The sequence below is a fragment of the Megalobrama amblycephala genome, linkage group LG9 (assembly GCF_018812025.1).
Source record: "Megalobrama amblycephala isolate DHTTF-2021 linkage group LG9, ASM1881202v1, whole genome shotgun sequence".
Taxonomy (NCBI): Eukaryota; Metazoa; Chordata; class Actinopteri; order Cypriniformes; family Xenocyprididae; genus Megalobrama; species Megalobrama amblycephala.
In genome coordinates, this window is record NC_063052.1 from 36988816 (window position 1) to 37011525 (window position 22710).

A 22710-nucleotide genomic window follows, 5' to 3' on the forward strand; every position below is an offset into this window, starting at 1 on the left:
ACAACAAGTAAGTCCACTTAACCAACTAATTATTTTGACAGCAATGCCATAGAAATGTACAGAGCTACCGCAAAACGGAAGTTCAAAGACAATTTTATAAAGATGGCGGCGCGCTTGTTTCTCTGGTAAATAAGGTCTATAGAACACCAAGAGGCGACACTTCGATACTTTTTTGCTAACAGCCACTAGATGGCGCTCCGGTAGCGCGGCCGCCATTATGGGGTGAAAATACTAACTGGATAGAATTCACATCTTACACACCCAAAATCGGAGAATTTCACTGCCAAATCAGAAGCACAATAGAACAATTTTTTTAATTAAGTCACCAGTAAATTGTATGGCTGCTACAGTAAATGTTGTATTGCCTAATATATGTTTTATTACCAGTTGTGGAACCAACCATTCAACCATCTGAGGTAACCTAGTTAGCCTACTTTATTGAGTATTTCCATTTTATGCAACTTTACACATTTATTAATAGTCAATTAATCATTAATACATTTAAAATCATCATGTTTGCAGTGAACAATATATTTCAGACCTAGTGGAGTAATAGTAAGGTCTGAATTGAAATATATATATTGTACGTTTTAACGGATCACGCTACAAACATAATCTTATAATGCATGATGCAATGCTGTGTCCGTTATCCCATAATTCACACTTTTGTTTTCACGGACATATAGACAACACTGCAAAATCAAGCGTTATATTTATATTGTCAAACATTCCCAATTTTTCTGCTGCATGTCCTTAATTTAATTTTATATGTTGGTAATAATTCCGTGTTTATAAGCCTTTTAAAGAATTTTAACCAAAACTGATATAGAGAGCAAAGGTTTTGTGTACAAAAAAATGGAAGAAATAAACAAAGTCTATAATAAACCATTAAAAAAATTAAATGATCACTAGTCTAGTGTTCGCACGTTATTATGTGTTGTCATCATTCAGGTTTTCGGATAATTTCAGCTTTAATGTACGTTTTTTTAACAAAGCAGCTGATATTCCCATTGAAATCTATTGGACTGCCGCATGGTTTTCCCCCCAAAATGGCGGAAACGCAGGGCGGCTGCTGGGCGCTGTTGTTTCAATGGAACGTTCTATTGACTGTCGCTTCTTGTCAGTGTATATTCTTTGTATTAGTTTTCACTTTAATATTCAAAGATTTAATATTCTTACAGTACTAAGTGGCATGCTTAATGTGGTGTACTGAAAAGCAGCTAAACCAGCAGACAATGCATTTACTGTAAATAAGTTAAACACTTTAAAATGGATGGGAAAAAAACATTTTGTTTACCCTAACATCTGTGTTTGATTATAACTATTTAATTGCTTTACAAGCTGACCAAAACAAATGTGATATGCAACATAAAATTTCAACTTATTTAGTTGACTCGGCTTAAAAGGTGAGGTTTTGTCTGCTTGGATTGCATTAGCTGGCCTCCATTACCTATGCAAACATACAAAATATGGCATTGTTCAGGCATTATTGACCTTTTACTGCACATTGGGCAAATACAACAGGTCATCCAGATAAATCTTTCACACTTTACACATGTACAGAGTATGCTTGTTATATATTGCAGCAATAAAAAGGGTTTGATTGTTATCCTGAACTCATCCCATCCTCCATCACTGCTGGAAACCAAGAAGCTCGTGATGTTTCATGAATAAACACTAGAGGGCGTCATAAATTTGAGCAAAACTACAGAAATCCAAAGGATAGAATAAAATAACACTTAAAGGGTTAGTTCACCCAAAAATGAAAATTGTGTCATTTATTACTCACCCTCATGGCGTTCCTCACCCGAAAGACCTTTGTTGATCTTCAGAACACAAATTAAGATATTTTAGTTGAAATCCGATGGCTTAAGGCCTTCATAGGGAGCAATGACATTTCCTCTCTCAAGATCCATAAAGGTACTAAAACACATTTATATCAGTTCATGTGAGTACAGTGGTTCCAATATTAATATTATAAATTGATGAGAATATTTTTGGATGCTTTTTTTAAGTGATGGCTGATTTCAAAACACTGCTTCAGAAAGCATTAGAGCATTGTGAATCATTGTGTCGAATCTGCAGTTCGGAGCGCCAAAGTCACATGATTCCAGCAGTTTTGCGGGTTTGACCCGCGATCCGATTCATGATTCGATACACTGATTCATAACGCTCTGATGCTTTCTGAAGGAGTTTTTTTAAATCGACCATCACTAAATCGTCGTTATTTTGTTTTTTGCCGCACCAAAAATATTCTCATCGCTTTATAATATTAATATTGAACAACTGTACTCACATGAATTGATATAGATGTGTTTTAGTACCTTTATGGATCTTGAGAGAGGATCCCTAGTATGTAGACCTCACGGAGCCATCGGATTTCAACTAAAATATCTTAATTTGTGTTCCAAAGATCAACGAAGGACTTACGTGTGAAACGACATGAGGGCGAGTAATAAATGACAGAATTTTCATTTTTGGGTGAACTAACCCTTTAAGGCATCTTTTAAAAATGAGCACAATATACTAAAAAATAAAGTAGAAAATTCTGTACTTTAACTTATAACGAAAACCCATCTGCTCAATGAACACACTCGTCTGTACATATTGACATCAGAACATTTTTCCAGATCACGCTTTTTCGCTGTGAAATAGATATTGGACTAAACTGTGACAATACTATGTCATTATTATGCATGTTTTAACAACTTTGGAACTTTTAAATAATTTATATTAATATGCCATTGCAAATTTTTGTATTTGTCGATCACCTTCACACCCCTTCAAAAAATAAGCACACTTTGGACTAAATTTGGTCCACTTTGATGTATTAAAAGTATACCTTAAGTGTAATTTTACACATGTGCTAGTGTACGCGCACAGTCAAACGCACAGCCTTGCAAAGTATGCTTCAGTTGACTCATATGCATACACAGGTATTCAACGCATGTGCAGTTTTAAGCAATCTCTCACCAACATCTTTGTATTCTTTCATGCTAGAGCTGTACAAATGCACTCAAAAAAATAACTTGTTGGTCTAACTTAATTCAATTATGACACCTATTTCCACACAGTTGAACTGATTTATTTGAACTTAAGATAGGTTAATTGTACTGATGAGTAAAATTCATGCTAATTGAATGAGATCACACCAGTTTCATTTGACATATTCTGTGAATGTTTCCTGAACATAATTCATTCTTGTTGATCCAACCAGTGCTATTGCAATTCAGACTGGTGCCCTCGTGCAGTGTTGCTCAAGTTTTCTGCACTTTTAAGGAAATGGAAAGACCTGTTAGTGTTTAAGTGTTTAATGTTTAGTTATTTTGAACATTTAAAAGAGTTTGTAGCGTATATATATAAAACATTTTTTGTTACCATCATGGTGAAGATGTGCGCTTGTGCTTAGGTTGTGAATAGCTGTTGTACACAGACATACATGTTTCATGACCATTGAGAGGGATAAAGCTGATGACCATATGTAGACTGTGTAAATTATGTGCTGGTCCTCAAACTAATTTATTTATATTTCTATAAAAACTAAACTAAAATATCACTTTTTCATATGCTAAGTAACATTTATAGCATGCAAGTAATGATCAGGTAAAGAACTTCTCATCACTGGCTTTAGCACAGTTAAAGCTTGTTGAGAACAACATAGATTTATTTCATGCAGCCACCCATAGCCTAACCACAAGGTCTACACTTCAGCATAATGGTAACCTCAAAAAAAATCGACATAAACTCTTTTAAATGTCAAATATAACTGAACATCAAACTTTAAAAGGTATTTCCCTTTACTAAAAACACATTAAACAGCACTTAAGTTCATCATTTACTTTCCTGATCTTTCCCTACGCAAAGCATGCTGGGAACTAGAAATCCACTGCCCAGTTTCAATCAATGCAACATAAATGATTCATGTCGTCCCAACACAAATGGTTTAGGTTAACCTAACATTTTGCAAATTTAATTTCATTTAACATAATACAATTGAGTGCAAATGCCAATTAAGTAAAAAACTAAAGATTTGTGTTGGTTCAGCTTATTTTATTTAAATAAACTGAACAAGCAGCTAGAATCATTTTTTTGAGTGTGAGGGTTCTTTCTAACCTCTTCACACAATCTCTCATACATAATAGTCCTCTATTGTCGCTGTAGCTTGCATGCGTTTCGGTCTGTTCTCTTTATGCACTTTTTCTTTGACTACCTTGTGAATCGAAGCCCCAGGGCACTGTTGCCACCATGTGGATAAACTGGTGAAGAAAAAAATTCAGCAGTCTGTGTACAGTACGCTTTTATTATCTGATGACAAAATTCACATCACACTCACTGTACGCTGACCCTCGCGTACACGTAAAAAATGAACTATACTTTGGGCTTTAGTAGGAGAAAATAGACGCAGCGTGAGAATACATTTCAACATAAAAGTCCTTACAAAACAGAACCAGGATTGTGACAGCGTCCCACCTTTTGTTAAATTGTTTTCAGACAAACTTAGGCAGCTGAATTGTAACAGTTTAATGATCTACAGAAATGACATCAGAAGTGGAAAAGCTTGGTCAAAAATGTACATTTACACACAAACTGATTTAACTAAATTAAATCTTCATCATATAAAGTGATTGAGTCGATTTGGACTAAACTAAACTTGTAGCTGTCAGATGAAAGCTCTCAGATTTCTTTTAAATATCTTTATTTGTGTTCTGAAGATGAACGAAATTGATACGGGTTTGGAACGACATGAGGGTGAGTAAATGATGACAGAATTTGATTTTGGAGTGAACTAACCCTTTAAACTTCACCAAATTATTTTTGATACATACACAAACCAAATCCTGTCCATATATTCATATTTTTAGACTCTATATAGACAGCACTTGGTTATTCCAAGAAAAACTTTACGCAGAACTGCAAGGCTGCCCCCTGTTGACCACAGCACAGTTTCATCAATAATATTTTGTCACACTGAAATATCTGAAATTTGCTGACAAAATCTTTTTTCTGTGCATAATATACATGATAGACCTCTTTAATAACAAACAGTACCACTGATGGAGGGAAATTAATATTCCTTTTTACAGATAAAATTTCTAAGTTCTTTACAAGGAGCATCATACCAAGAGTCCAAGTGCCTTGTCAAAATTCCCAGAGTACCACAGTCCTCTCCAGATGGATCAATATTTATGTTGTTATTTGGTTGATTTGTGAACCAGAACCTTTAAAGACAAACAAGCAATAGTGCATTTGCAATAATATTTTTAGAAAACAGCTGTTTATTAGTACATTGATTAACATTCTTAGATATGATGCAGAGTTCTTACTGTACTCCAGTGTCTTTGAGAGTTTTGTTGTTCACCCAAACCCAGTGTCCTTCAGTGTCCAGATCATTGAGACCAATCCAGTGCGTCACATTAACTTTAGAGACCAGAAAATCCTAATGGAGAAAATCTACATAAGTGATAGTGTAAAATAAGTGTTTTAGTGTATGTAAAGGTAAATTGAAACCCTTTAAAAACTGTTAGTTTTATCTGTGTGATCAAAACTTATTAATTTCTAATTGATCTGACTTGCCTGTTCTGATTTGCTTGCTATGGTGACCAGATCGGCTCCTTTAGAAACACAGACATCTCGACTGCTCCACCAGTTCAGTTTATTAGAGCTGAATAAATACAGCTTTCCACGACAAGCTATCCAGCCATCCGCAGAGAGATTACAAGACTGAGCTGTGAATAATGAATAAAGTGTGATTAAACCTTCCATTATTTAGATCATAAACTTAATCAAACTGGATCCATGAGCAAAAATATTCACACTTTATATCACACTAAGCTTGTAAACTGACACTCACCATCATAAAAGGACAGCCATTCTCTGAGTGTGTTGTATCTGGCTGTAAGATCATTAAACTCTTTCTTCAGGGCTGATGGAAAGACAATTAAATAGTAAAGGAGAAACAAGCAGCCATTTAGAAAATTGAAGTCAGAACAGAAGACTGTGGCATTTTTAAATGCTCAAAAATTAATGAAAATGTCAAATAAAAGCCTGTTCTTTAACTCTGGTGTAGTTGGTTTCAAGTTCCTGTAGTTCCCTTATCATAACTTGAAGAAAATGGGAAGATCAAAATCAAGCAGATAAAATTTCTCTCATGGTCAGTTCAATGAACACTCAACACTGTTAATGAAACATGTCTGTGCTGCTGTTTATGAAATATAGTTTTGTCACCTGTGCTGTTGATCTCTTGAGGTACCAGCTGCTTTGAAACCATGATGTGCTGCTCATTCAGTGATTCGAAATCAGCAAGCTTATGATTATCTGATTAATACAAAGCAACAGTGGAAAATGTGTTTTTGAGGAAAGTTTATGTCTTGCACACTTAATGAAATTATCTACAAAACAAAGTTTGAACGGAGTTTGTTAATGGCAGTTTACATCTTCAATATGGAGGTTTGTTAATACTTGCCTAATAAAACAGCTTGCTGATTTTACAAATAAAAAGCTATTAAAAATAATAAGTTCTAATGATTCTACTGTACACTGAGGTCAAGTAGAAGTACTTACAGTACTTGCACTTACAATGCACTCTGAACAGATCAAATATCTAGTATCAGTTTTACTCACAAAGTATCCAGAAAGTGCAGAGACCTCCGAGAGCAAGAACCAGAGAGAAACCCAGAAGAGTCAGAAGAACTTTAGTCCACTTAGGAGAAATGACTTCTCTCTCCTGCTCTTCAGTGGAGTTACCTGGGGTCAGAAATTTAAAGAGATAAAGAAATATGAGAAAATGTTTTATATTTATTTCTGAGCTCTTGAATCAGTCCAGCACTGCTGTCTGGAACTATTCCTGAAATTACAGATGACTCCTGAGAAGAGTTTAAAGTTTCAGTTAAAATCTCTTTTCATCATAGCTGACTCTTGTCTAAATGTTTGCCAGTGTGATTATTGTGACCATTATTATTCAAAGGATATGAGAAAATGTAAGAGAAAATGTGGTTAAAAATTAAAGACAAAATGTGATATCTGCAATCATATAACTAACTCAAGAAAGACAAACAGGATTGTGTGACAGCTTTATATCATGACACATGAGAAAAAATATCACTGTTGCTTAAAAGGCTTCATTGCATTTTGATAACTTAAAGTGTCACATTATTGTCACATGTCTGCTTTGCACTTTGTTTTGTTTGTCACATGTCCTCCTTTTTTTAGTTTTCCCACCTTAAGTTTGTTGTCCTAGTTACTCATTTATTTAGTGTCCTTAGTTCAGGTGTGTCTTGTTAATTAGTCTCATTTGCACCTTTGTTTGACTTGTATATATTCCCTGTGTTCTCCTTCAGTCTCAGACGGTTCTAATTTGTATGTGGTGTGTTATATTTCCTGAGTTTTTCTTGGTTCCTTGATTCCTTTATTAAAAGTCTACATTTCTGCAAATCTCCTCGTCGTGAGTTTTCCTACACCATGTACCGTTACATAGCGACGGGCAGATCGAGGCTTCATGAAACACTGAAGCAGTTGAAGCAAATGTGCCGTAATGTGTCGAAGCTTCGAAACAATCTGACACCCGTCTCCACGGTGACCTCTAGTGGTCAGAACAGTGCAAATGCAACAAATTTCAGGCCATACATCATGCAACGTCAACTGGCGGCCCGCGGGCCAAATCCGGCCCGCCAGAGATTTCCATCCGGCCCCCAGAATAATACTGAATTCAGGAATAGCCTTGTAAGAGGAAAAAGTTTAGGGCTGGTCCGAATACCATTTTTTGATGAACATCGACTATTCGAAGCTTCGGAGAGAGGGGCTGAACATATTTTTCTCTCTAATAAAGGCAGGAATCTGTGTCTGTATATCCGTTTGCATTTTTATTATTTCGAGAACCGTTCATCCAATCGACTTCACAGGGGAGTGCAGTGTCGCATTTGGTGCAATATAGATGGACACGCGAGACGCGACACATTCAGAATTAATAAACTTTTAGTAAACTACAGTTAGAGCAGCGCGAGCGAGAAGCAGCGCACCTCACACGGGCAGGGCTTATGCTCCGAGAACGGACACTGCACTAGTGATATAAAACGCACACACACAGGTCTGTTAAATTAAGCAATACTTTTAAGGTAGTCTAATAATTGTCTGACTAACAAATTGACACAGAAATTTAAACAAAGAAAAACGAAATTAAGTTAAATTAAAAACGAGATTAATTTAGATTGATAATAACGGGTAAAAATGCTAATACATTTTGTCTATTATTCTATTTTCCACAATGTCAAAGCAACAAAACACAAGCTCAGACATGCACAAACTCCGCTGTTCTGCGCTCTAGCCAGAGAACACTCCCGTTGCTGGAACACGTGTCGGTTCTATTTCTAGCATGCACGCGTTTTCTGCGTGGCTCGAGCGCGCCTGAGACGCGTGTCTCAGTGTGCAAACTCCAACCTGTTAAATATGGGAGCCGAAATAAAAACGGACACGCCACGCAGCTGAGTCGCTCACGCAGCCAGTGTGTCGCCGGCCTTATTCAAGGGGGAATGAGAACCGTTTTTTATTTTTAATCTAACGAAACAAAAAGCCTTCTGAAAAGTAGCTTGTGCCATAGCCTGCCTTCAGTCAAGAATGACGATAAACGCGTTCTCTCATTGAACATCTTTTATTGTTTCACGTGCTCATTTTTTCACAAATGTCAAAATTTTCCTTGTCTGGGATTTGCGCACAATTGCGTGACAGTGATGGACAGCTTGAAAGCCTCACAAATATGAAGCCTTAAATATCGCTATCGCCCCCTGGTGGCTTGCTGCAGTACAGGTAATATGTAAAAAATAACATAAATTTGGAATTAGAATTAGTATATCAAATAATAACATACAGTATTAGGATACAATTCGAATTTTATTTTATATTACGAGTATCTGGCCCTTACAGTGTCTGCAGTGAAAAATTCTGGCCCTTGGACAAATATAGTTGATGACCCCTGCCATACATGCTTAAAAACACCCTTTACGAATGTATTGCAAAAGTTTCATTGAAAGTAAAATCTATCAAATGCAATTAACTAATCATCTAATTAGATTAAATATAGAGTGTCTGTATAATGTGTTATTTTATCAAATTTCACGGCTTGTTTTCTCTGTTCCATGGCTCAAGCTAAACAGGCCAATAAGAGATTAATAACTACCATTATTCATTTTAATTATTCTAATGTCTAATTAAAACATCTACAACCCAGCTAACCAAAATACGTGACTGTTACGTAACTGCAACGTAATTTGGTGACCAAACTTTCGTAGTGGCGACGTAACTAGTTACGTTGTGGCAACCGGAAAAGTGAAATTCCCGGATACGTTGCCACAACGTGACTTTGTGACGTTGCCAGTTAGTAACTGCGACGTCGTGGCAACGTTGTGTATCAATAGTTGTGTGTTGGTAATCATTTGGTAATTTTTATATTTATTTATTTTTCTATGGGCGGACATGCAGTAGTTTAACCTAATTTATGTCCTCATTTGCCCAAACTAATTTAAAGGCTATTCCAACAGCTGTGAACAATGAATGCAGAGCTCAAAATTAATTAAATTCATTTATTTTGAAAAACACACAGAACATGAACAAAAATCCAAATAAAAATAATGAAATACACCCAAACTATAAATAAAAACATATCGCCTACAACGAAAAATAAAATAAAAGCATTCAAGACGTTTTGCGCTCAGTATCATTAAAAACATATGCTATCGTAACATTTTGCCAACATATATTTCAGACGTTCAATCACAGAGGTAAAAATATTAACAAAAATACTTAAAGTAGACTGTAGGTAATGTTACTTAACCAATCTGATGCAGTTGTTGAACTGTATTGCTATAAAACTGACGAGAAACACGGAGAAATGGCGACGCTGTCCTCTCCAGCAGCTTGAATGTTTTCCCGGTTGCCATGGCAACTCTAGGCCACCAGCACTAACATAAACATAACAATAAAAAAGGTTTTGCGTCTTTTCAAAGTTAACTTTATACATTTTTATAAAAGCCATTTATTCGTTGTCACCTCAGAAAAATAAATTCTTCTCTCAGAAAAATTTACTTTACTCTCGTCAACATACTGTGCGCGCGGCGCGCACTCCATTTGTGGAGGCGCGCTGTATGTCACGTCACTATATATAAAGCAGTTATCCATATTCTGACTTGGTGAAAATAAACATTTTTTTTTTCTTAAGGGACATTTCAGTCTTGTGTCTGACGTTGTGATATGGTAATTTGATGGTAATAATATTACGGGCGTACAACGTTGTAGTTACGTTACTAGTAAGTCATGGAATTACCAATACGAATAGAGTACGTATCTGGAATGTCCTTTGTAATCTTATAACGTTAAGGGGTCGTACTGGAGACGTTGTGAGATGGTAATCTGAAGGTAATGAAATTACTGGCATGCGACGTCGTAGTTACGTTGTCAGTTAGTAAGTCATGAAATTACCAAAAAGTATGAATACATTACGTAACTGTTACGTCGTGTGTTAGCTGGGAAATCTGATCAGAGTTCAGGTAAACCCAGACACTTTTTCAATAGTTCTCAGTGAATCTGCGTGATTCATGGGTTCACTTTATCATTGCCCTCTACTGGTGAACCATTCAAATTTCGAACTGTTTTGAAACATTTTGAAACAGTGATGACGTAATGAAGCCTCGTTTACTAAAATCACGTGACTTTGGCAGTTTGATACACGCTCCGAATCACTGATTCGAAACAAAAGATTCATAAAGATTCGGAGCTTCATGAAGCAATGTTTCGAAATCGGCCATCACTACCATTACAGAAGAACCAACCAAAGAAAGATGGATCTAGCAGCAGCTTTTGTTGATCTCCACCACCGGGGACTTCCTCTCAGGGAATACACCCTCAGATTCTGGGAATTGGCAGAATCTGGGTGACACCAGCTTTAAAAACATCTATTGGGTTGGTGCTCAGGGGGATCAAGATCTGAACATCCCCGAGATGGATGGCTACTCATGGAGGGAGTATGTTCAACACAGTGTAGATTCATTCCTAGATCCCACTCCGCTGATTTCAGCATTGCCAATTACAGTGGTCCCAATGCCTTTAGTGAGTGATCTTACCAAGTCAGTTCCAGTGTGTGAAATCCCAGAGCCTCTTCGCAAGATGGCCGCCATCCCAGAGCCTCTTTGCAACATGGCCGTCGCCACACCTGAGCTCTCGGTCAGGATGGCCGCCGCCACACCTGAGCTCTCGTCCAGATGGCCAACGCCACGGCTGAGCCCTCGGTCAAGATGGCCGCCGCCATGCTTGAGCTCCCAGTCAAGATGGCTGCCGCCATGGCTCTGTATCTCTTCCTCACCCAGGATCCAGTCCATGACCTCAGTCCAGTGATGGTTCCCATGCCTTACCCGAGTCCGGAGGCAACTCTCTCCTTCGTCCCGAGTCCAGGGGCGACTCTCTCCTTCATCTCGAGTCCGGAGGCGACTCTGTCCTTCGTCCCGAGTTCAGAGGCGAGGTGTTTAATTAATGTTGAAGGTAAATAAAATGGGCGCTGAAAAAAAGGGAAGCGAAAGAGGAGAATACGGACGCGGTCATGGCCAGAGAAAAGAGGTGAACTTGGCATGACAATTTTGTAAATGGATCTTTAAGTTTAAGCCCCATGTCGCGTTGATTAATACACCATTTCATGTTCCATTTTCTGGCTTGGCTTCGTTGTGGCGGCGGCCATTTTCTTTAGCGGTTTGGGCTTCGTGGCAGCCATCTTCTTTGGCGGTTTGGGCTTTGGGACAGGCAGGACAAAATGGGTAGACCCACTGGAGGGATATGTGGAGGAAACTGGTGGTGGGTGAACTGACCAGGCTGCGTGTTTTTCTGAGGGGACTGGACGAAGAAGACACATTTTCTCTTGAACCTCTTCAATTTTGAAATCAGAACCATTTAAAAAGATAATCAGATTAATAGACTCGACTAGGGAGAAGGAACAGGCAGGTTCAATATAACGAAATGTGTCCTCGTCCAGGCCAGTTCACCAAGCAAGATAGCTCAGAAAATTCCTCCACGTACCTCTCCAGTAGGCGACCGTCCTGTCTAAGGGTCCATAGTTGGTCAACAGCTGAGCTGGTGGATCTGCTGACAGCTGGAGAAATCAGTACAAGGAATATCCTGGACAAGGAGTGCAGGGAAGTGAGTCCAATATAAAGGGAGTGCTAATGATGAAGACCAGATGCAGGGAATCCGAGGAGAGCGGAAGAGATAACGAAGAAGTGAGATCAGGTGTGGAACAGGGAGGATCATGGGAAACGGAGTCCGGGACAGGCGTGAAATGTAACAACATGTAGCAACGTAGCATGTGTGGACATAAAATTTATTCAGTTGAAAGATGTTTGATAAGTCTGTTTCAAATTGTTTGGAACAATTTGATACAGTTTATTTGTGTCTTTGTGGGTCTGGTTCATCCACAGTTCTTACAGTACACTGCAAAAAAATAAATAAATAAAAAATAAAGATATGAAGACAAAGTAAAATGCCAAATAACAGCATAATCATCAACACTTTGTTTAGAAAGAGGACTTATGAGAAGAGCTCTTTCAATGGGACAGTTAGCAACTTTATAATGGAAGTTCAAATTTGAAAGTTGCTGTTTTTAAAGACTTTAATGGTCATTTGGAAACTCATATATGAAGATTCAGCTGTCAGTCACTGATTCCAAATACTGCACATAGTAAAAGGTGTGTTTTTTCAGTCAGGAGGGTGAAATATTGTAGTCAATAGTAATAGCATGGACTTTCATCAATTGTTGAAAAATAATTAATTCAAGTGCCCAATTAAAGGGAACACTGATCATCACAATGGTGACTTCAAACAGACTTCAACAATCTATGGCACACAGCAAAGACTTCCAATATTATCTCTGACTGGCAATCATACAGGGCTATGCAAAATAAATGTGCTCAGTCTATTAGACAGGCAAAATCGAGTTATTTCAAGCACCATTTGACTGTTAATGGCTCTGATCCCCCAAAATTTTGGAATATCATCAAAACAATGGAAAATGAAAACATCTCTTCCTGTTTGCCCACTGTAATTAAACATGATGGTGTTGTTATCACAGACAAATCCAAAATGGTTGATCAATTTAACCGACATTTTGTTAATGCTGGCTGTACTTATGAGAATAGTTCCGGAATTTCTACTTGTTCTTCTGCCAACTTCGCATCTGTTAGGCATTCACCTGTCTGAGGTTCCTCCTCCTTCTTCTTTCAGTTGATACAAGAGATTGAGGTACTTGAGGAATTGCTCAACCTGGATACTCACAAATCTACTGGATTGGATGAATTAGATTCATTATTTTTAAAGAAATCGGGTTATATTATTGCAGCACCTATCACTTGCATTTTTAATCTTTCACTCTATATGAGCTTTTTTTTTTTGTATTTTTTTGTATTGTACTGGCTTTTTATGCTGCCTCTTGGCCAGGTCGTTCTCAATTGATTCACCTGGTTAAATAAAGGTTAATAATAATAATAACTTTTATACATGTACCATATAAAATAAAGCCTAACTGGTTTATAATAAGTGAACATGGTGATGATATCTCACCAGAGGATGTTTAAGCATCCTCTGGATTTTTCATTGATTTTATTTGCAGTTGATTTCATCTTAGGCTATGGGGATGTGAGTTGGTTTTAGTTGTTGTGTGTCTGCTTATCTCTTCTCTTTTTTCAGTTCTTGTTGGTCCTCTTACCTTCACTGATTCTACTATTTACTGTGTAAATGACCATTAAATCCCCCAATCACTGAAGTGGGCTGACACCTTTACCACCAGCCATAGAGGGTGGTGTTGCCATGGAATACTTGAGAAAGGCTTTCACAAGAAAGGACTTTATTTGATTATGTTTTGGTTGACTAATGATATTACTTATTTAATAATCAAACAAAATGACTGGTACAATGTGTCACCAATGCCTCCTCAGATGCGTGCTTGTCAGAATGTGTACTCCTTGTCATGATCACCTGCTGGAGTGCCCTGGTTAGCCACTAGAGGGCACTCCACCCAGACTATTGTTTCACGATCACAAACTCCATCTCCCATAATCCTTTGTCCCAGTCATCATTGCGCACTGCTGTCATCACTCATGTTGTTAGTGGCTGTCTATTTATACTAAGTTTGTTTCAGTCATCTACACCAAGGTTTTGTTATTGTTACCTGCATATCTGAGCACTCTTGCCTGGCTGTGACTACGATTCTGGATATCCAAATAAAACTGCACTTGGATCTTACTGAAGTCTCAGAGCAATCCGTGACAAAAACCTTGATCGCTTTAGATCCAGCAGCAAGGTCATCCGGATGGTTTCCCCTGCCTCTATGAAGGAGCGAAAGGCACAATGGAAGAACTTGACTGCCCTATGCCAGTAGGGGATGGAGGTGGGTGGTCTGGCTCAGTACTTTTGGACTTTAGCAGTGGGGCTGGAATATAGTGACTCAAAACAGATCGACATTTCTTAGTCTATTTCAGAGCCCGTTCGAGTCAACAAGTCTGCTACAGAATCTGCTTCTGTCCAGGACTCTACTCAAGAGCCCTCTCCAATCAAAGAGACTACTCCAGAGTCTGCTCCAGCCTGTGAGTCCGCTCCAGCCCACGAGTCCTCTCCAGAGCCCCCTCCATCCCGGGAGTCTGCTCCAGAGCCCACTCCAGCCTACGAGTCAGCTCCAGAGCCCGCTCTATTCAATGAGCCCAGCCCATGAATGTATTCCAAAACCCACTCTAGTCAATGAGTCTGCTCCAGAGTCTGCTCTAGCCCAAGAGTCTAATCCAGAGGCCGCTCCATCCCATGAGTTTGCTCCGGAACCTGCTCCAGCCCATGAATCCTCTCCAGTCCATGAGTTTTTTGGCTGCCCGACTGTGATCAAGAAGGTCACCCCTGAATTTCCTGTCTTCTGTGATTCGACCGAAGGGGTCGCCTCAGAACTGCCTGTTGACTATAGGAAAGGGCTACTTGAAGCTGTTAGGGCTAGTTTGGATTGCAGTGAACTAGGTGTGTCGGTCAGAACACCACAGAGTGAAGTATCAATTTTGAACTGGTTTATTACCACTGGTATGCAGATATCAACATCAGAGGGGGAAGTCAGCCTTTACAAGTAGACGTTCAAGTCAAAGGGCTGTGGTGGACTTTGGAGGGCTTAGCAATGAGGCTTCCTTTGCGGCATCCAGAAGCAATGGATCTCTTTAGCTTAGTTTGAGCCTTGGGACGACCACAGATAAACATACAAGGACTGATATGAACGATATGATGTATGAGCAGGTTGAGCACATTTAGTGGAGGAGGAACATGAGGTACAGTCAGTGAGAGTCCTGTGTTATCCTGCGTGGGTTTGGCAAACATAACAGATCAGCAAACATAATACAATTAACAGTACTCACTCTTATAGGACGCACATAAACACAAGATACATCTAATCTGAGGCTGATGATAACTTTGATGCATGACTTCAGTGCTGGTGAATGCAGGAAACCCGATTCTCAGCAGTGGATGATGCAATCTGTCATTCGCTCCATGCTGAATAAACAGTGTTCTCTTCCATCTGTTCGCGCTACATACTTTCATAATAGGAGTCCCCACTAGGGCAGCAAAACCATGCTCTGACATTGTTATTCTATATGAAGTAGTCTTTTGCACGTTGACTGTGACTGTCATTCCTGAACTGTCTGCCTGCTTCAACACAACCAGAGAGGTTGATCTGGTCAGAGCCTTCGAGGGTGGACCCACGTGATGAACCACCATAACTAAACCCAAATAATTGTTTTATTACAATATTGTTCTCTTTATAATGCTATATAATATGACAGTCCCAATCATAGTTATAATTAGTAGTGCATTGCTGTTTGAGCAGCATGCACTGAAGCTGATCGCCAACACACTTTACACAAGCGTTAATTGTTAACCAAATACATCCTATATGAGATAAATCAGATATAGTTAGGCCTACACAAAATAAACAGCATATTACAACTAACATTTGTACAAAAAAAAAGTCTGTGAATGCACACGCAAACTTAGTCATGATAAAGGTGGAACTCTAGCTGTAAAATGGTCCCAAACATAACTCCGGTGAGCTCGCTTAATTTTTCCTTGTGTCTGCTTCACATGTTTCACGATTGAGCAGAACATGCTTAATCGACGACTGATAAGTTTTATCAATTAAATGTATTATTGTTAATTGTTAACATCCCTACTTACCACACGAATCTGGGAAAGGAAGTGCAGCAGCGCTCTGTGTGTACATTGGCACACTTTCTATGTGAAGCGGGCATCATTCTGATTAATGTTACGTAATAAGGAGATTGTACAGGTATCACTTTGAAAGAAGTTTGTTAATTGTTTAAGACTTACTTACTGTCAGTTACTGTTACTGTCAGTGTTAAAATAATTCATATTGTTCAGGCTTACTACAGTACAGTAAGGCAAGGTTATTACATTAACCTGTATGCTAAAATGTGATTTATTGTCACAATATTTATGGTGTAGGCCAATTAATTGCAAATGTATATTCATTAGTTTATAGGTTTGTTATGGACATTTATATACAATTTGCAGGGAGATGTTGAGGTGTCTGTAGTCTATTTTTTTGTAGTGAGTATACTGTGATTTTTCCCTCCCAGCCTCATACTCGCCCGTCCCAGAGCGACACCCCATAAGCACCACCACACTCACTAATGCATATAGTATGCATCTAATCTAAGCTACATGTAATTGAGAGCTGTCATGATCACCGTCTGCTCCTGTCAGTTCCCGGACTACACTTCCCACAATCCTCCCTGTCAGTCACATGTTCACTCCACACCAATCACCTGTTGCCACATAGCACACTACACTGATCACCACACCCAGCTGCAGCTCATTACCAGGACTATAAAGGACTTCCACACACACCACCTCACCGTGAAGTATTGTTAACTGTTGTTGCAATTCTGAGTGTTTATATCTTGTCTGCCTGCTTGTTTCTGATCCTGCCTGTTCCCTGTTTATGATTCTCTGCTGTCTGCCTTTGACCTGTGTATTGTTATCTGGACTCTGATCGATATCTGCCTGCCTTTTGATCTACTGCCTGTTCCCTGAAAACTGTTTATTAACACAAGACTTTAACAGCCAATGACATTACATCAGTTGCTATACAATAATATTGCAGGTTAAAATGAACCAGTTTGTATACAAACTTAAATTAAGGGAAGGAAATAAAGGTAATTTTTTATAATAATAAAGTTATAATAGGCCTACTAAATTTAAAATTATTTGTACTCCAATTTTGTTTTTTGTTTTTTTAAATATAAATTTAAAAGGTGGCTGTCAACTTGATGGATTTATTCAAACATTCATTATAGGCTATTGAAGAACATTACAAATTATAATTAATATGTAATATGGTGCATATATTTAGCTAAATGCGCCACTCTATTTGTTCTGAGGTAAATGTGACGTTAAATTTGTTTGTTTACTAGATTTTTATTTATGTCTTTCTGCGGTTGAACACTGAGTAAGCAATTACACGAGACATGATATGGATTTCGGTAAGTTGTTCTGTATCTTTTAACATACCTTTAGGTCAGGGATGGGCAACTCCGGTCCTGGAGGGCCAGTGTCCTGCAGAGTTTATCTCCATCCCTGATAAAAACTCACTTGCCTATAACTTTCTACTAATCCTAAAGACCTTGATTAGCTGGTTCAGGTGTGTTTGATTAGGGTTGGAGCTAAACTCTGCTGGGCAGTGGCCCTCCAGGACTGAAGTTGCCCATCCCTGCTTTAGGTGTTCATTCATGTTTATTTCACACTGTAACTGGTATTAAAGCCACTTCTCTTGAACTGTGGCTACAGTGATCTGTCATGCCACATTAAACAGTGCCAAATCCTTATTCTCACGCTTTTTTAAATGGATATACAGAAATCCTTGACCTTTTCTAGTGGGTATAAAGCATATACCTGCATATCGCATAGACTACACCACTGGGGGGATCCCCCTAGGGAGAAATCGCGGGGGCCCCACGCAATTGCATGCTTTGTGTGGTGGGTAAAGACACTACTGGTCCTCCTGGGATCATACCAGCACCCCAAAACAACATACTGGTCCACTAGCACACCAGCATCCTAAGCTGGTCCAGTGTGCAAAACATACCTTATGCTGGTCCACCAGCACACCCGCTTCTCATGCTGGCAAACCAGCAACTAGTATCCAATGCTGGTCCCAGCATGCAAAACACACATTATGCTGGTGACCAGCAATGCTGGATTTTTCCGCAGGGATCACATTTCTTAACATGTGTTCAGTTAAATAAAGACCAAGACAATTTTCCAATTTAATTTTAATAAGTTATATATTTAATTATATATTTAAAAGTGCAGTATGCAGGATTTCTGTCCGCTAGAAGTCGCTAGAGGCCTATTCAAAACAAAGTCGTAGCTTGATGATGCTAATTTTGAGCACGGAATCTTGGGACATGTGGTCTCCATCTCAACGGACGGTGCAAAAGGGATAGGACTCGGGAAGAAATCATGTTCATGAATGTGATTATTAACGTTACTATAGTATGAAGTAGAGCAGGACCGAGTGTTGTGGGAGCTGAATGGGGCCGCTGGAGCGATTGCACAACACACACCTTAGATGTTGATTACTTATTTGAAAGTAATAGTTTGATTTGATGTTACCATTGTGGCGATTAGTGTGTGCTTTAGTCAGGCTCTTGACTTTTTCACATTAGTTTTTCTCTTGACAGCTGTGTCTGTTTGTTATGGCGAGAACAGCAAGAGAAAATATAATCAGATGCTGATTGATGATAAGAATATAATCATCATATATTGGCTTAACTCATTGATATTATGTGGTAGGTTTATGCGGGTAGTATGTTATTAATTCTCTTCAACAATGGTGACATGCTTCAATGGTGCAATGCATTCTGGGAGCCATGGATAAGTTTCGTATGATGCTCCCAGAATGCATTGCACCATGAAGCATGTCACCATTGTTGAGATTCATACGCTGATTCTTGATGTCTGTGTGCGAGTAAAACTCACAGGAGCCCAAAATATGTAAATGGTGTGTTATAAATCGTTTGATGTTCTGATTAAATTCTATTATTCTCTTGCTGTAGAATCATAACAATAAAACAGAATTAATAACATACTACCCGTATAAACCTCCCACATAATATCAATGAGTTAAGCCAATATATGATGATAATATTCTTATCATCAATCAGCATCTGATTATATTTTCTCTTGCTGTTCTCGCCATAACAAACAGACACAGCTGTCAAGAGAAAAACTAATGTTAAAAAGTCAAGAGCCTGACTAAAGCACACACTGATCGCCACAATGGTAACATCAAATCAAACTATTACTTTCAAATAAGTAATCAACATCTAAGCCTCTTCTTAATAATTCTTAATACGAACTTCTGTAGATGTCTGACAGAAATAAAGTCAGTCTGGTTAGTAATAAGTGAAGCTAATGTTGTTTGTGGAGTTGTTTAATCAGATCTTGAGAGATGTAATATATTTTATCTTCAGTTGATTTCATCCAAGGCTGTGGCTGGAAGTAGTTCTTTTTCTCTTTCCTTCAGTGATTATGCTTGTTAACAGCAGGTGTTCTTCACTAATACAAAATCATTATTCAATCACTTAATTATCTCATTACCTCCAACACTGATTAAGTGTTACATTAAACAGCCTGTAGTGTGCACACTAAGCAGTGTTCATTTCATCTGGGCAAATCCATGTGGGGCCTACATGGCTCTGCTGGCTGGGAAGATATACCGTTTTTAGAATATCATATTAAATACTGGATGGCTTGTGTTAATAAATGGCATGCAATTCATTTTAAAACATATTGTATGATGGAGAAAATTCTGTATTACTGTTACTAAAAAATAAGCTGCATCTGATTATGCTATATTAGCTACTTTACAAAATAGTGTTTTTCTCTGAGGCATGGTAAAGCATGGTACTCGCAAAAAAAATCAAGAAAATTAGATTTAAACAATAAGACTAAACGTGTTGAGCTATATAACAACAATTAGTTTTCTCACATTCACAGAGATCATCGCCCCTCAGTGGTGAACCATTGAAATTTCTAAACGTTTCGAAACATTTATGGCATAAAGAAGCCTCGTTTACTGAAATCAAATGACTTTTGCTCTGAACCACTGATTTGAAACAAAAGATTCGTAAAGCTTCGAAGCTTCATAAAGCAGTGTTTTGAAATTGCCCATCACTATTTTTATTTTTATTTTTATTTTTTTGGTGCACAAAAAGTATTTTCATCGCTTCATAACATTAAGGTTGAACCACTGTAGTCACATGAACAGTTTTAAATGTCTTTAGTAGCTTTCTGGGCATTTGAAAGTATAAATTAACTTGCTGACAATGAAAGCCTCACTGAGCCATTGGATTTTATCAAAAATATCTTAATTTGTGTTTCGAAGATGAATGAAGGTCTTACAGGTGTGGAACGACAATTAATTAATTAATTAATGACAGAATTTTCATTTTTGGGTGAACTAACCCTTTAAATTTCAAGGTAGCACCAGCCCCTGATTTGGCAGTGCTGTGAGGGCTGACAGAAAAGCACTGAGCTTAAGTTGAGATGCAGACACTATTACCTTTTATTTTATAGTTAATAAATATTAAAAATATATACTAGAGTGTGGAAATGGCTAACAAGACAATAAGTGCTCCTCTGCAACATAGGCTAATTTGTCTTTTTTATTTCTAAATAAGTGCTTGCTTTCCTACATTGTGAAACTTTTAGTTTTACAAATGGGGACAAAGTATATGAAGGATGAACAAATAATGTTTTGGATGGCACATTAAAAATAACATTGAAATTGGGCAATATTTAAAGATTTGAAGTGCTGGAAAAAATTGTGTAAAGCACCTGAAAACACTAGACCATTTCTGCCACAAGTTATTTCTGTTTCTTTTAGTGGCACACTGTTTTTCATGGTTTCCAGATTACACAGCGCTGTGAAGAAATCGTTTGAATTCACTGCAGAATTAATAACAACGCTGTAAAATCTTGTGAGAAGCATTCACATTCGTCACAGAATTCTCTGGTAAACCACAGATTGATATCAAACAGTTTCCACGTCAGCACTGTTTGATCTGATATCTGTGATTTAAAGGTGCAATATGTCAAATTTTTGCAGTAAAATATCCAAAAACCACTAGGCCAGTGTTATATATTTTGTTCACTTGAGTACTTACAATATCTCAAATGTTTCCAACTATTTGTAAATCATGAGAAAATTGCAATTTTAACCAGAGCCCTGTCCAAGTACCCACACTAGCGGTCTTTGCACTTGACAACTTGTCTACTTACATTATGTATTTTCCTATTTGTGGTGCTTTTTTGAGTGATAAAAAGCAAATGTTGCACATCATCTTTGCATCAATAAAATGCGCAACATTATATTTTATACCAAATTATATGTAATATATAATTAATTTAACTTACAGTTGTATGTTTTTCTTGACATCTCACGATTTCGGGGCATGTGAGTTCCCGAACATAATGCATGATGCGATACGCTTAGCCTAAAATACCGCTCAGAAGCGGTATTCAAGGTAGTGTGGCTTTAGTGTGTATTAAGGGCACTGCACTTGGGCATTTTTAAGACATGGGACAGTCTAGTCTTGCGCACTTACTTCCTGTCGCGTGCACAAGCTCTCAAGTGGCCAAGACCGCAAGTGTGGGTATTTGGACAGGGCTCAAGGCTCCGGGACAGAGATTTTATATTTAAATGACAGTGTTGAGAGCGTTTGATTCCGAGGGAATGCATAAACAGATAAAATGTACACCTTGATGTCGCTTTGGACAAAAGCAACCGCCAAATGTGTAATTGTTGAATGAACATACTAAAGAAAACCATATACCTCATTAGTACAGTGTTAAATCTTATAAAATAGAAATCTTAAAATAGAAATTAATGCATACTGAAAACATCCCGGCCTTACCTTGAATCTGAGAGCGGTTTTCATCTGAAGCAACTGTTGAAAATATGACATGAGAATTTTCATAGACTGAAACCATTTCATGAGTCTGACAGAAGACATGTCCACTGAGTCAAAATAAACAAAATAAATAGTGCTTTGTAACATAACATAATGGTGTATAAAGACTATGGACAGATATATCCAGCCTTGCTCTTTACTCGTATGTTTCTACAAGACTTTTTCTGATCCCTTCAGATGTCTCACCCAATCAAACCAATATCAGACTAAATGCAGTAATAAAATAACAACATTTTGCTATTTATCTTATAAAATAGAAATCTTAAAACAGAAATGAATGCATACTGAAAACACCCCAGCCTTACCTTTAAACTGAAAGCAGTTTTCATCTGAAGCAACTGCTGAAAATATGACGCAAGTATTTTCATAGACTGAATCCATTTTATGAGTCTGACAGAAGACGTGTCCGCTGAGTCTTGAGTGCTGCTTGAGTTTGTTTAGAATAAGGAAGTGACTTAAAAAGTTGTCCATATTAATACAGACAGGAAGTAATGAAGTTTTCAGCCTGAATAACAATTCTGGCATACATGTGACAGCCTCTAAAAAATAAAGTATAATTATATATTTGTGTTCTCCAAAAGAGAAGAATGAGGCTGTCTACTATTGCTTTACATCCTCCAACATTTAGATTTTGCTGTAGCAGATTATGCCACCTTCTAAA

General features: G+C 37.9%; 1 protein-coding gene across 1 annotated transcript; it reads right to left on the minus strand.

Moving 5' to 3' along the window:
- Positions 1–4280: 4280 nt before the first annotated feature.
- On the minus strand, positions 4281–22469 carry LOC125276176 (CD209 antigen-like protein E). The gene is made up of 8 exons (XM_048203692.1): positions 22355–22469; positions 21993–22025; positions 6622–6744; positions 6226–6315; positions 5852–5923; positions 5575–5726; positions 5325–5437; positions 4281–5219 (listed from the first exon to the last, which is right to left on the minus strand). Exons 1-8 carry the CDS (start codon positions 22428–22430, stop codon positions 5066–5068), a joined length of 813 nt encoding a protein of 270 aa, XP_048059649.1. The 5' UTR covers positions 22431–22469; the 3' UTR covers positions 4281–5065.
- Between the last annotated feature and the right edge of the window lie 241 nt (positions 22470–22710).